The following is a 16,380-nucleotide window of genomic DNA, read 5'->3' on the forward strand; positions in this document are numbered from 1 at the left end:
ATGGCTTACACCTCCTGCCCATGGGGGCACCTAAGCTGTCAGTTGGCCATCCCCTGAGGGCTCCCGGGCTACCAGAGGGATGTCTGACTGCCAGCTTAGGCCCGATCCCCCCTGGGGAGTGGGCCTAAGGGGGCAGGTGGACATCCCCCAAGGGGTCCCAGACTGCTAGAGGGCGCAGGCTGGGCTGAGGGACAAATTTTCATGCACCAGGCCTCTAGTTGTAAATAATGCTGCAATGAACACATTGGGGGCAGGGGGCATATATTTTTTTGAAATAGTGTTTTTGTTTTCTTTGGATAAATACCTAGAAGTGGAATTGCTGGATCAGATGGTAGTTCTATTTTTATTTTTTTGAGGTACCTTTCTTTATACTGTTTTCCATATTGGTGAAATCCCCAGTCGGGAGCCAGGATCAAACCTGCAACCCAGGTACATTCACATCAACAGTACTGGGGTTGTTGGGTTCCCTTTTCAGCACCTCCTCACCAAAACTTGTTGTTTATTGTCTTTTTGATAATAGCAGTTCTAGTCGGTATGAAGTGATAGCTGGTGGTTTTGATGATAAGTGACAAGCATCTTTTCATGTGTCTGTTGGCCATTTGTAGGTCTTTTTTTTTTTTTTTTTTATATTGAGTTGTACGAGCTTTTTATATATTTTGAATATTAGCTTCATATCAGATAGATGATTTGAAAATATAAGAAATATATTTTTTCCCCATTTATTAGGTTGCCTTCTCATTCTGTTGATGATTTCCTTTGCTGTGCAGAAGCTTTGACATAGTCGCATTTGTTTATTTTTACTTTCGTTGCCTTTGCTTTTGATATTTATCCTTACTCTTTTGAAGGGTAGCACGTGTTTGCAGCTGATTGGCCTGTTCTTACCAGTAGAATTTTGGTAGTCCAATAGAGTTCCTTTATTTCATTCTCTCTCTCACCCTTTTAGGTCAAGTTGTCAGTGTTTCTGCTGATATAACATTCTCAAGATTCTCGTGCGTCTCCTGTGTATATCTTGGGGATTCTTATCATTAGACAAGAGGGTCCTCCATAGATCTCCTATTCTCATGTCTCTTCCTCGTTTCTGTTTAGATGGTTGGTTCAGGGGATCCTTGAGTTACATATGTAATCTCTTCAGCACTACTCTTGGCTTTCTCTCTACAGCAATGCTTTCTTATAATTAACCTCCTCTATTTTAGCATTCCTCTTTTTGTTTTTTGATGTAAATCAGCTGGGAATTTCTCAAATCATCAACTCCTGGTTTCTTTTAACATTTCACGCATTAAAATAGCTTTCCCCTTACATTTTACTGTAAGCACCAAGAAGAAACCAGGTTCCACTTTCATTATGGTTCTTGGAAATTGCTCTAGCTAAAATATCCAAGTTCCTCACTAATAAATTGTACTTTTCACACAACTGTAGGATATAATTCAGTTAACTTTTTTGCCACTTTTTAAAAAAGGATTGTCTTTCCTCCAGTTTCCAGTAATGTTCCTTATTTCCTTCTGAGTCATCACCAGAAGCACTTAAAAAAAAAAAATTTTAGAGAGAGGAAGGCGGGTGAGGAGCACATTGATGTCTATTGGCTGCCTCATTAACGTGCAAAAAAATAAAAATAAATGAAACATAGTCTTAAGTTGCTTTCCCAAGTTCTAATAACATTGAGCATCTTTTTGTATTGTAAATGTGTAATTCTCATGGTCATTCGTATGAAAGGCTGGATTAGTTCATGGCCCCTTCCCTATAAGGTTCTTCTCTTACTGATGTGTAGAAATTCTCTCTATATATACTGTTGCAGCTCTGTTCTCCCAGCTTGTGGCCCTCTTCTCACTTTATGGTATTTTTTTTTCTTTAATTTGGAATCACTTTAGATTTACAGAAAAGTTGCCAAGATAGTATAATTTCCATATATCTTTTACCAAGTTTCCCTAATATTATCACTTTGTATAACCATGGTATGTGTCAAAACTAACAAAGTAATGACATTACATTTTTATTAACTACATGCTTTATTTGGACTTCACCTACTTCCCACCAGTATCCTTTTTCTATTCCGGGATCCAGTCCCTGGATACTATATTGCATTTAGACTTGATGGTATCTTATGATGAACAAGTGTTCTTCATCTTAGTTGAGCTCATTGTCATTTTTTTATGATTTGCATTATTGGCTTCTTGTTTCAGATACCTACCCTTCTTGTGTTTTCTTCTAAATATTCTAAAAGTTTCATGCCCGGGCTGGATAGCTGAGTTGGTCAGTGTTGTCCGATATACCAAGGTTGTGGGTTCAATATCTGGTCAGGGCACATACAAGAAGAAGCAACCAATGAATACATAAGTGGAGCAACAAATCTCTGTCTGTCTGTCTCTGTCTCTCTCTCTATCTCACTAAACCAATCAAAAATAATTTAAAGCCATTTGCCTTTCATGACTACCACTTTAGAATTTAATTTTGAATATGGTATCACGATTTAATTTTATTTCTATATGGCTAATAAAGTATTTTGAGTGATCCTTTATTGAATTCGAAACAGTTTTTTAAAAAACATGAATAGGAAAGACCTATGGAGGACCCTCTTGTCTAATGACAAGAGTCCCCGAGACACACACAGGAGACCCTGAGATTTTTTTCAGCATTCATTCATTCATTTCTGTTCTATTCCCACCCCCACCCCCCGCCCCCCCAGTTTTCTTTTTTAAATATATTTTTTATTTCAGAGAGGAAGGGAACGGGGGAGAGAGAGAGAAACATCAATGATGAGAGAGAATCATTGATCGGCTGCCTCCTGCATGCCCCCCACTGGGGATCAAGCCCAAACCCAGGCATGTGCCCTTGACCGGAATTGAACCTGGGACCCTTTGGTCCACAGGCCAACGCTCTATCCATTGAGCCAAACTGGCTAGCCCCCCTCATCCCCACCCCAGTTTTATTGACATACATCATTCTATAAATTTAAGGTGTATGAAATGATGGCTTGGTATATATTGTGAAATGATAACCACAATAGGTTCTGCTAACATCCATCATCTCATATAGATACAAGAAAGAGAAAAGAAAAAAAAATGCCCTTGTGGTGTGAAAATTCTTAATATTATCTTCTCTCTTAACAGCTTTCATAGCACACAGCTATGTTAACTATAGTCATCAAGTTGTACATCACATCCCTAGTACTTATTAATCTTATAACTGTAAGCTTGGACCTTTGGACCCCCTTCCTCTAGATCCCCAGCTCTGGTAATCACAAATCCACAAGTCTGTGAGTCTGGTATTGGTTTTTTTCCCCCCCATATGTGAGATCCTATGGTATTTGTCTTTCTCTGCCTGACGTATTTCATTTAGCATAATGTCTTCAAGGTCCATCCATTATGTCAAAATGGTATGATGGCCTCATTTTTTATGGCTGAGTAATAGTCCATTGTTTGTATGTGTGTATAAAAATTTATTAATCCATTGATGGACACTGAGGTTGTTTCCATATCTGGACTATTGTAAATAATGCTGCTGTGAACACGGATGTACAGATATCTCTGTGAGATAATGTCTTTGTTTCCTTTGGATATATTTCCAGAAGTGGAACTCCTGGTTTGAATGTTAGTTCTTTTATTAATTTTTTTGAGGAATTTCCATACTGTCTTCAAGGTACTAAATTTAAAAATTCTTACTGATTCTAATAATTTGTCTTTAGTCATTTTAGTTTTCTATGGACAATTATATCTTCTGTAAATGACAATTTTGCTTCTTTGCAGTCTTCACAATTTGTATTTCTTTTTCTTGTACAATGTTGAATACTGAAAACATTTTTTCTGGCTTATCATTAGGAATAGTGTTTGTTATAGGTTTTTGAGCTATCCTTTATCAGAATTGCTAATAGGTTTTTAAAAACATGAATGAGTATTGGATATTATTAAATGTATTTATGCTTAATCTGGTAATGTGATACATTGCTTTTATAGATTTTCTAACACTAAAATTACCCATGCATTTCTGAATGAAACCCAACTTGATGACCATGTATCGTGGTCCCGTATGAACTGTGTTTGGTATCCGTTTTACCAGCCTCACAGATCACTCCCCAGCTTGTCCTCTTTTTCTGTTCTCTTAAAATCAGTTTGTATAAGATAAGATGGTTTTTTGTGGGTTTTTTTTTTTGTTTTGACTAGTTGACTAGCTCTCACCTGTGAATTGACTGAGCTGGTATTTTTTTTTGGCGGGGGAGGGGGGGGGAAGGATTTAAACTAACTAAAAATTATGGAAGTATCAGTTTTTCTCCAAAGAACAAGCCACATGTTTTTTAGGAATGTGTCTGTTTCTTGCAGGCTAAGTTTTTATTTTTACTTTTTTCTTCACATTTATAATAATTTTGTTATTAAGATCACTTCAGATTGCAGTTTTAATGTTTTGAACTGTATGTTCATTGGTAAAGTAGTTCAAATAGTGCATAAAATTAAAACTCAAACAATCCCATCACTTTCCATTTTTATGTTATCTCTTTAATCATACATAGTTATATAATACCTTCCCCCCACCTCCACCCCTGGTTATAGACATTCAATACTTAATTCATTATGTTTAAAATTTTTTTTTTTGAAAAGGCAAAAAATTAGAATTAAACCAAATCAGTTGTAGTTTCCTCTTTTGAAACTTGTTATATTAATGTTTTTATGTACTCCCCCCCCCCATATTTTAAGGCATACTAATTAGACTTAAATAAAAATAACATCATTATGTTTATTTATATTATTAATAGAGACCAGGTGCACGAAATTCATGCACTTGGGGGGTCGGGTCCCTCAGCCCAGCCTGCGCCCTCTTGCAGTCCGGGAGCCCTCGGGTGATGTCCGTCAGTTGGACATCCTTAGTGCTCCCGTGGAGGTAGGAGATGCTCCCGCCACTGCTGCTGCATTTGTAAGCCGTGAGTCCAGCTGTGGGAGCACACTGACCACCAAGGGGCAGCTCCTGCGTTGAACGTCTGTCCCCCTGGTGGTCAGTGCGCGTCATAGTGACCAGTCGTTCTGCCGTTCGGTCGATTTACATATTAGCCTTTTATTAGATAGGATGAGCTTTTCTTATGTCAGCAGTTGGTGTTAGAAATGGTTCAGTGAATTTATTGTGCTGTTTTAAGTAATGCTTCAGCAAATATCCTGTTAGTAAACATTCTTAAGTCAGTTTCCTTTTCAGTTAACCTTTCAATTGGTGTCTTGTTTCACCTAAGGCCACTCTTCACAGCTAATGTTTATGAATCAGGCAGGCTTTAGAAGAGTGAATATGTCAGAGAGAAAGACAAAGGGTAGTGAGCATAACAGTTGAAACTAGGAATTATTTTATTTTTTCATAACTCTCTTTGTTTCCTAAAAGATTTCTGTTGGCTTATAAAAAGAACATTTAAAATGAAATGGTTATTTCATTTTAGTGAAATAAACAGCTGCTATTCGTTATTTTCAGCTTGCAAAAGGCCAGAATTAAACAAGAGTAGAAAGTCAAGACTAGAGAAAAAGAGCAATCTTGATATATAAGGTATAATTTTATGTGTATACTAGTGGCCCTGTGCACGAAATTCATGCACATTAAAAGGGAATTAATTAGGGGAAATATTTTAATATTGCTATTTGCCCTTTATAATAGAAATCTCAGTGATGAAAGAAAATTAGTAAAATGTATCTGAAAATCTGCCTCCTGTCAGAGTCTGGGGCGCGCCGCCTCCTGTCAGAGTCTGGGGCGCGCCGCGGGACCCAGAGTCAAGTCCCCACACAACCCGCACACGCCTCGAAATCTCTTGAGACACAGACCCAGCCGGCCCCACCCCCGTCAAGCCCCACAGGGGTGGGGGGTAGCAGCCTCAGGTCCCCTGGCGCCGGGGCGGGGGTTGTGGCCTCAGGTCCCCCAGCCCTGGCGCCGGAGTGGGGGGACGCGGCCTGAGGTGCCCTGGCATGAGGGCACAGGGCGTGATGACCATTTGCATATTAGCTCTTTATTTTATAGGATAATAAGTTTTGACTTTTTAGACTTTTTTTAACAATAGGATTTTTTTCATCTTTTTTTAAATATATATTTTTATTGATTTCAGAGAGGAAGGGAGAGAGAGAGAGAAACATCCATGATGAGAGAGAATCACCAATCGGCTGCCTCCTGCACGCCCCCTATGGGGGATTGAGCCTGCAACCTGGGCATGTGTCCTTGAGCCTGCAACCTGGGACCCTTCAGTCTGCAGGCCGATGCTCTATCCACTGAGCCAAACCAGCTAGGCGATTTTTTATATTTGAAGTGTGGGATGGGAGATACAGTTCCTTTGGAAGATCTGTTGCCAAAAGAGGAAGCTCACCTTGCGTCAGGAATTTTTCCTAATTTTTCCCCCAAAAATTTTAATTGATTTTTAGACAGAGGAAGGGAGAGGGAGAGAAAAACATCAATGCAAGAGTTAAACAATTTATCAGCTGCTTCCTGTACCAGGGATCAAGTCTGCAACCTAGGCGTGTGCCCCGACCAGGAATCGAACCTGCGACCTTTTTGAGCATAGGTCCATGCTTAACCATTTAGCCCAGGGGTGGGCAAACTTTTTGACTCCAGGGCCACAATGCGTTCTTAAACTGGACCGGAGGGCCAGAACAAAAGCATGGATGGAGTGTTTGTGTGAACTAATATAAATTCAAAGTAAACATCATTACATAAAAGGGTACAGTCTTCTTTTTTTTTTTTAGTTTTATTCATTTCAAATGGGCCGGATCCGGCCTGCGGGCCGTAGTTTGCCCACGGCTGATCTAGCCACACCTGCAAGGGCAATTTTTTTTAAAAAAAATTTTTATTGATTTCAGAGAGGAAGGAAGACGGAGAGAGAGAGAGAGAAATATCCATGATGAGAGAGAATCATGGATCGGCTGCCTCCTGCAAGTCCCCCACTGGGGATTGAGCCCACAACCTGGGTATGTGCCTTTGATCAGAATCGAACCTGGGACCTTTCAGTTCACAGGCCAATGCTCTATCCACTGAGCCAAACTGGCTAGGGCATTTTTTCTCAATTTAAGTTAAAAAAAAAATCGTTTGCTAAGCTTCAATTAGGAGACAATGAATGGAATCCTCTACTTCATGACCATAGGTGATGCTTGAACAGATTTTTTACATTCTTTAACTCTCAGGGGCTTGTTTTTAGTTTCTTTTTTTAACAGTTCTAACTATTTTAAATACTGATTATTTCTTTTTTAATGACTGTTCTTTCTTGGAGCCTTTGGGACAAAAAGAGCATTTACTATCTTTAAGTTGCCTTATGGATATTTCAGATTCTTCCATAAGGCTAAAATTCATTATGGATCTTAGTGATGTGATTTCTCCTGTATCTTGAAATGTTTTGCTGTTTTATTACCTCAGGAAGTATTTCACCAATACTCATCAATTCCCAGCTCTAATTTTTAAAAAGTCTAAAATAATAAGAAAGTGGAAGAATGATGAAATCACAAGGATGATTGTAGTGAACTCAGTCACTACAATGAAATAAACAGCTGCTATTTGTTATTTTCAGCTTTTGACTTACATTTTCCAAAGTATGGCATGACCTTTCAAAAAGCTATAAAGGAAGTCTGGAGATATTAGCTTTTAAGTCTTTTTTCTTTTTTTTTTAAGTTTCATTGAATTCCACTCTATGGAATTAAGAATTTTTCATTTTCTGCTCAGAGTAAAAGAAGAAATATGCCAGAATAAGACATTTAACTGTGAGAAAAACAAATCAGAAGATGAATGTAAAGAGATAGCAGCACTCTGGGCTCTTTAATGGTGGTGAAGTTGATAGTATAAGTGAAATCTGAGTTCTAGCTGACTGTACCCTAAATTATCACAAAGAATTCATGAGCAGACAGTATATTTCCAAAGCCATTGCACAGGGAAGCTTCATTCAATATTTGGTGACAAGAATTTGGGCTATCACATTTTATTTATTTATTTATTTATTTATTTATTTATTTATTTATTTTTAATATATTTTATTGAATTTCTACAGAGAGGAAGGGAGAGAGACAGAGAGTCAGAAACATCGATGAGAGAGAAACATCAATCAGCTGCCTCCTGCACATCTCCCACTGGGGATGTGCCCGCAACCCAGGTACATGCCCTTGACCGGAATCCAACCCGGGACCTCTCAGTCCGCAGGCCGACGCTCTATCCACTGAGCCAAACCGGTTTCGGCTATTTTTTATTTCAGTTTTATAATCCTTACCCAAGGATATTCTCTCTCCCTCCCCCCCAATTGATTTTTAGATAGAGTGGAAGGGAGGGGAGGAGGAGGGAGAGTGGGGAGAGAGAGAGAGAAAGAGGTGAGAGAGACACGTCGATTGGTTGCTTCCAACACAAGCCTGGACCATGGCTGAGGATTGATCCTGTGACCCAGGTACATGCACTTGACTGGAAATTGAACCTGTGACCCTCTAGTGCGCAGGCCAACACTCTAAGCACTAAGCCATGCCAGTCAGGGCTGGACTGTCATATTTTGCTGAAGGATGTTGACAGTGTTTATTTTATTTTATATTTATGCAACAAAATCTACTTACTTATGTTTGTAATTGGATTAGTGCCTATAGCAGTATGTACAGTGGTTGGAAGGAAACATATGATGTAGAAATGAAAAAATTGGCTGAATTAATCCTTTTCATTGGTATTTATACATCTTAATAAATATGTTATCGCATTTATGGAACCGAGAACTTGACTGTCCTTCAAGAAAATTGTAAGCTATCTAAGTTTTCAAAAGGGTAATGCATATTGATGATGTATGTGCAAAAAGAACCAGCAGTCAGTTAGAACCTATTAGAGACAAGTACAATTAATCCTCATATTTCGCAGATTCCATATTTGCAAATTTGCCCTATTGCTAAAATCTATTTGTAATTCCAAAATCAGAGCTGGTAGCACTTTCACCATCATTCACAGGCAGGTGCACACAGAGTGATGAATAATAAGAATCTCCTGGCTTGCTTGTTTCCTGCTGAGGTCTAATAAGGCAGTTTCATTTTTGGTGCCCTGCCTTCCTGTTTCGGCCCTTACTAGTATCCTTACAGGTGTCCTTTTCATGGTTTCCAGTGATACATTTTCTGCATTTTTGTGTGAAATGGGCTATTCCCTATTTTTGTCGTAAGATATTGAAGTTTTTCTTGTGCAGTGACTGACTGAGTGTTTTCACTTTTTAAAATGCCTGTCTGCATTGTTCTGAATGCTGTCTGGTGTTCCACAGAGCAAGGAGGCTGTGATGTGGACAAATGCGGGTATTGGACAAGCTTCATTCATGCACAAGTTACAGCATTGTTGACTATGAGTTCATTGTTTATGAATCAGCAATGTATATTAAATGAGGTGTCTATAAACAAACACTTAAAACAAGGTGATGTGTTGATTTGTTTACCTGTATCTGGTGAAAAATAGAAGGAACTCTTTCTTTTTTTTAATATATTTTATTGACTTTTTACAGAGAGGAAAGGAGAGGGATAGAGAGTTAGAAACATCAATCAGCTGCCTCCTGCACACCCCCTATTGGGGATGTGCCTGCAACCAAGGTACATGTCCTTGACTGGAATCGAACCTGGGACCCTACAGTCCGCAGGCCGATGCTCTATCCACTGAGCCAAATCGGTTAGGGCTAGAAGGAACTCTTAACCCTGTGCCCACTAATTCAGAATTTGCAGCAATTTTATAGATACATACATACCACAAATAATACGAATCGACTGTTTACAGGATGAATATGTTCTAGTTACATTAAAAGAATGTTGTCCATTTTCAGTATACAACAAGTTCTCGAATAACATTGTTTCATAAAATCAGCCTATGGTAATTGGTTTTGTTGTACATGATTTCACTGAAAGTTGCAGAACCTACTGGTGACATACTGGTAACCTGTATGTACTTTGAGGGCCAGGAAAATATCGAATAAAAATTGGGTATGTTATGTTAAGTTCTTATTAAAATTATCTAAAGTTCTTTTAACTTTCCCTTCATTCTTAAGTAAATTTTTACAAAATAACTTAAAAATTTTAAAATTTTTTGTAGGCTTATTTGACCCAGAAAATAACCATTTTTCTTTGTAGGCTGTGGGTTATTAAGAGCTGAAGGCACAAGGAAATAATTCACTGGCAGCAGTTCACCTGATGCGTAGAGGTCATGAGCTAGTGGTAGTATTTTGGTAGACCAGCTGAATCTGAAATACTTCCTGACGTAGATCTTCCAGCGTTTTTCATTTTTGAGTTTATTTACAAACTGATGAAAGTACTCTCTTAGGAAGGTTCCAGAGTTCTGCATTTGTAGGTTAGGCCAGTCTATTTGCTGTAGAAACCAAAAAAGCAAGTCACGGATTAGGTCTCTAGGCCTTTAGCATTTCTAGGTTTACTACTTATTAACAGAATGTCAGAAATGGTGGTTTGTGCCAAAACCTTTTTAAGAGTGCATATATACATAGTTCAAAGACTCTGTTTCTTTATTTGTAACTATTTATGAGAGATGCCTGTTTTTACAAACTAACCTGGAAATCTTTATTTGCTTCTAATGGCCTTTGTTGTATTTTCTGTTTGTTTCTCTTCCCCATTGGACAAAGCTCAAAAGCATGAATGGTACATTATTTATGTTTTTAACGCTAAGCATAGTGCTTGACACTAAGTATTCTGGGTTTCATTGAATGGTCATTTAGTGAATTTGTGATGAAGAAATTGATACACAGATTAAATTATATATCTAGATTATTAATTAAGTAGGGAGGTCTCAGCATCTTCCTCAGACTCCTGTATGCCCTATTGCTTTTTTTAAAAAATTACAAAATGAAGTTCTCCCCACAATTTTTTTTTATGAGGGAAAGTTTATTTTTTTATTAATCCTCACCGGAGGATATTTTTCCATTGATTTTTAGAGAGAGTGGAAGGGAGGGAGGGGGAAAGACAGAGAGAGAGAAACATCAATGTGAGAGAGACACATCAGTTGGTTGCCTCCCAGGTCGAGCCTACAACCAAGGTATGTGCCCTTGACTGGAATCAAACACGGAACCTTCAGTCCACAGGCCAATACTATATCCACTGAGCCAAACAGGGTAGGGCCCACATTTTTTTTTTTTTTAAATGTTTTTATTGATTTTTAGAGAACAAGGCAGGGAGAGGAATAAAGAGAAAGAAATATCAATGAGAGAGAGTCATGATTGACTGCCTCCTGCACACATCTATGGAAGCTTGAGCCCACAAACTGGTGGGAATCAAACTGGTGACCTCTTGGTTCCTGGGTTGATGCTAAACCACTGAGCAACACCAGTTGGGTTCACCACATTCTTAAATATGCTGATTAAGCTAGTCATTCTACATTTTTGTTGTTGTTGTTGTTGTTGTTAATCCTCGCCTGAGGATATTTTTCCATTGATTTTTAGAGAGAGTGGAAAGGAGTGGGAGAGACCGAAACATTGATGTGAGAGAGACACAGTGATTGGTTTTCTCCCGCATATGCCCTGACCAGGGCCAGGGATCAAGCCTGCAACCAAGGTATCTACCTTTGAACGGAATCAAACCCAAGACCCTTCAGTCCACAGGCTGACACTCTATCCACTGAGCAAAAGAGGCCAGGGCTCATTCTCCATTTAAAAAAAAAAAATTTTTTTTATGGATTTCAGAGAGGACGGGAGAGATAGAAACATCAATGATGAGAGAGAATCATTGATCGCTGCCTCCTGCACACTTTTTACTGGGTATATGCCCTGACCGGGAATCGAACCGTGACTTCTTGGTTCATAGGTCTGTGCTCAACTACTGAGCACACCTGCTGGGCTCATTCTCCATTTTAAATAAATTATTGAAAAGTGTGTAGTAAGTACACATTTTATATTTTCATTCTAACAGGTCTCTTAACTACAGAAAAATGTTAATATTATTTTCATTTGAAAAAACATTCTATAAAGGCACTGAACTAGCTAATCTTTTCATATGTATACACACACACACACACACATGTTTTATTGATTTTTTACAGAGAGGAAAGGAGAGGGATAGAGAGTTAGAAACATCAATGAGAGAGAAACATCGATCAGCTGCCTCCTGCACACGTCCCACTGGGGACGTGCCCTCAACCAAGGTACATGCCCTTGACCGGAATCAAACCTGGGACCTTTCAGTCCGCAAGCCAACACTCTATCCACTGAGCCAAACCAGTTAGGGCTTAAGAAATAAACATTAATTCCTTTTTGTGAAGATTTATTTAGATTAAGTTAGGTTTTAGAAAGTTTAATTCAAAACCTACACATATTTACTGCAATGTTTGAATTGATTAATTTTAGACCGAACTCAGCTAGATTATTGAATAACTAGAGGCTCAGTGCATGAAATTCATGCACTCGGGGAGGAGGGAGGGGAGTCTCTCAGCTTGTGCCCTCTCGCAGTCTGGGACCCCTCAGGGGATGTCCAAGCGGGCCTAAGCTGGCTGTTATACATCCTTAGCGCTGCCCCAGAGGTGAGAGAGGCTCCCGCCACCGCCACTGCGCTCACCATCCTGTGAGCCCAGCTTCTGGCTGAACAATGCTCCCCCTGTGGGAGCACACTGACCACCAGGGGGCAGTTCCTGCATTGAGCATCTGCCCCCTGGTGGTCAGTGCACATCATAGCAACCGGTCATTCTGCTCTTTGGTCGATTTGCATATTAACCTTTTATTATATAGGGTAGTTTGGGACCTTTAGTAAAGGAAAAACTTATAAAACTATATGTATAGCTATTTGACTCTTGTTATAATGCCCACCTTATTTTTCTGGCCATTATTTTGTAAAACTTCTTTTCTCTTAGCTTGATAAAGATGACATGGTCTACATGGAAGCATATGACAAGTTGCTGGAGTCCTGGCTGACTTTGGTCCAAGATGACAAACATTTCCATAAAGGCTTTTTTACCCAGCATGCAGTTCAAGTCTTCAATTCCTATATTCAGTGCCACCTGGCCGCTCCAGATGGCACAAGGAATTTGGTAAGTTTTAAGCCAGATTGTGATTAAAAATGTGTTTCAGTATAGGCTCTATTTTGTCAGTTTTTATCCTCTTGTACATTGTATAATGCTAGAAATTTGGACTGAACTTCTTCAGAATACTTGCTGAGAGCATTAGAGAGCTATGTGGTCCCTTGTCTAAATGCACCATGTTTTGTGGTATGTAGTTAGTAGTTTAACTTTTTTTCTCTTCAATTTTCAGTTACCCACCTTTGTCTTTCTAGTTTTCAAGTGGTATTAATGACTTTGTGTTTACACGGATCGTGGATCTTAAAGATGTCAGATCTTTTCAGTGACAGAAGTTAAATTCTGTGGTGTGGGAGGTGGGTTGTTAGTGGGCAGTCAACTGTGTTTCCATGTGTTCTGTGGGTTTATATCCTTCACTTCTTTCTCCTCTGTGTTTTCCCCCTCCCTCTCATTGGGTGACTGTAAGGCTGTCAGCACAGTTAGATAGGGGTCTCTAGACAGCTGCACTGAAGGTTAGCTCTGGCCAGCTCCCCTTCTCACGTGAAGTGCGGAAGGTATTTCATAGTGCAACAGAAATGCGTGGCTTATGGGATGAGGGCATACACCTCATTACTGATTATTTCTCTCATTGAAAACAGACTGCCAATGGTGTGACCTCTCGTGAGGAAGAGGAAATAAGTGAACTTCAAGAAGATGACCGAGACCAGTTTTCAGATCAACTAGCCAGTGTAGGAATGCTAGGAAGAGTTGCCGCAGAGCACTGTATACCTCTTCTGACAAGGTACACACAGGCCAGAGAACCCATGGAGCAAATACTCTGTACTTACACTTCCTTGAAGAGCACTTTATACACTCCTACCCAATTTACACACTGGAGCAAATGGACAGAAACACACTCATGGTTGCAGTCCTTGGCTTTTACATTGGAGCCCAGGTACTACAGCATAGATGACAGAGATTATGGAAACATGGTGTGAGACATGATTTGACCCATATCAATAAAAACTTGGAATATCCAGCTTTCAAATGCCTGTTTTAAACCTTGATTATTTGTAAAGCACTATTTTAATTCTGTTATAAATGATACATCACAGTTCCTGTAGTGCTGTGAGAACAGCTGTGTATAATAATAAATACTTTTGTATATATCTTTTCGTGCAACATCTTAATTTATGTTAATAGTGGAGGCCCGGTGCATGAAAATTCATGCACTGGAGTGGGGAGGGGGGGTCCCTCAGCCCAGCCTGCCCCCTCTCACAGTCCAGGAGCCCTCAGGGGCAGGAGGCGACCTGGTGATCAGGGGAAGGCGACACCCCATCACACCTCTACTGCTGCCACTGCCAGCAGCGCAAGCCTCGGCCAGCCTGGTTACCTGAGCCTCGGCTGGCCCTGGGCGGCTGGGGGCTGAGGGGACTGGGGGACTCTGGAGGCAGGCATGCAGAGTGGCCAGGCCCGCCTGGGGGTGGCCCGGCCTTGCCATGCGCCTGCCACCCCAGTGGGGCTGAAGGGACTGGGTGCCACCATCTTATGGCTGTGGGTGCTGCCATCTTTCAGGGCAGGACAGTTAATTAGCATATTCCCTCCTTATTGGCTGTGGGTGCTGCCATCTTTGAGAGTGGGGCAGTCAATTAGCATATTCTCTATTGGCTCTGGGTGTCGCCATCTTTTGCGATGGTGTGAGGGTCAATTAGCATATTCCTGCTTTATTAGATAGGCTATGGAAATTATGTTATTCTAGGTCTTTGCTTACTGAACTTTATGAAACTATTATTTTTTTCTTCTTTTAGTTTATTAGAAGAAAGAGTAACAAGGCTCCACGGTCAGTTACAGCGACATCAGCAGCAGTTACTTGCTTCACCTGGTTCAAGCACCATTGACAGCAAAATACTTGATGAGCTATATGAAGATATTCACTGGCTTATTTTAGTTACAGGTTGGTTGGTTGTTTATTTTTAACAATGTAATTGCCAGCTGAGCAGTTTAAGCCTTAAAAATAAATTTCATGTATTAAAAAGAATAGTCCATACATAGTATTGGATGAAATTTGGCAACAGCTGCTATGTTACAGCTACAGATGCATTTTTTTTTTAAAATATTAGCTAACATGTATTTAGTGCCAATTGCATACCAAATATTTTATGTAGAGATCATTGTAGCCCACTGAATTGGTATTATTTTTAGGTATTATTATTGTCATTATTATTATCCTCTTCTTATAAATGAATCTGAGACTTAAAGAGTTGTAAGGAACTAGCCCATGGTTACACTGCTATTAATTTTTGGAGCCAGTATGCAAATCTAGTCAGTCTGACTTTTAGAGTCTTCTTCTGTAACCATACTGTCAGTGTTTCTGTATTTTAAATAATCAGAAAAAATCTTAATTTTTGAAAAGGCATCCCTAAATATTAAGTTTTGACATAGATAATGGTAGCATTCTTATTAACTTTACAGAATATATTACTGAAAATTATTAAAAGGTAGTAAATTAAAAAGCCTACATATCAGTATGAGTGATAAAGTTGTTGAATAAAACACTTGTCCTTTGGTTTTTCCTGTTTTTTTGAGAGTTAATTATCTAAGAAATAGAACGTTTCTTCTCATCAAACTTGAAATAACATTACATTTATAATTTACATTTACATCAATTTATATGATGTATGTAAATCAAATAAAACAAAACATTTATAGTGCAATTTGATAAATGTAGATTTGTTAAGTGTTCATTTTTAATTTTTTTTAAACTGAAGGCTACCTCTTAGCTGATGATACTCAGGGAGAGACTCCGCTAATACCTCCAGAAATAATGGAATATTCCATTAAGCATTCATCTGAAGTTGACATTAATACAACACTTCAAATTTTGGGATCTCCAGGAGAAAAGGCTTCTTCCATCCCAGGGTACAACAGAACAGATTCTGTGATTAGGTAATATGAACTCTATAGCTGTGCTCTTGTAATTTATACTGTCTTATTAAGTTCTGAGTTGATGGGTAGATGACTCAAGTGATAGGTACGTTATAAATCTGATACATGAAAGAAGATAAAACTTGGAGAAGCCTTGAAATAAACAAGGACGGCAAGTACTCAGTATATTTAAGCAATGCCACTCTGGTGAGATTGACAGCCATACCCAGTACTGAGGAGAACAAGCATTCAGTTATTCTGAATACAGGGAGACTTTGAGGGCACATTTGCTCTAATGCACTGTGATTATATCCATCAGAAAGCAGTACTGATACAGGTACAGGCACTCTAAATGCAAGAAACAGAATATGAGATTATTAGACCCAATGAATGTTAACAAGTATTTATTGTTCATAAAGTTAAAACTGCACATTAGGGTCTTTCTTAAGGAAAACGGATTGTTATCTTACAAAATAGAAATATTTACCCCGAATATGTGAAACTTGAAAGCCCTGTCAGTGAAGGTAAAAGACTATGTGCCTC

The 16,380-nt window shown here is 39.1% G+C and overlaps 1 protein-coding gene across 11 annotated transcripts in view; it reads left to right on the forward strand.

The window, feature by feature from the left end:
* XPO4 (exportin 4) overlaps nt 1-16,380 on the forward strand; it is a 151,216-nt gene that overhangs the window by 108,010 nt on the left and 26,826 nt on the right. For all 11 annotated transcript variants that reach the window (XR_004965664.1, XR_004965665.1, XR_004965666.1 and 8 more), the window contains 4 exons: nt 12,772-12,948; nt 13,572-13,714; nt 14,721-14,866; nt 15,681-15,858. Coding sequence is in view for 8 of the 11 variants with exons in the window: in XM_036296562.1 (XP_036152455.1) it covers nt 12,772-12,948; nt 13,572-13,714; nt 14,721-14,866; nt 15,681-15,858 (644 nt within the window). In the remaining 3 variants the exon portion in view is untranslated. The remainder of the gene's footprint in view (nt 1-12,771; nt 12,949-13,571; nt 13,715-14,720; nt 14,867-15,680; nt 15,859-16,380) is intronic.

This window comes from Myotis myotis, unplaced genomic scaffold, assembly GCF_014108235.1.
Source record: "Myotis myotis isolate mMyoMyo1 unplaced genomic scaffold, mMyoMyo1.p scaffold_m19_p_3, whole genome shotgun sequence".
Lineage (NCBI taxonomy): Eukaryota > Metazoa > Chordata > Mammalia > Chiroptera > Vespertilionidae > Myotis > Myotis myotis.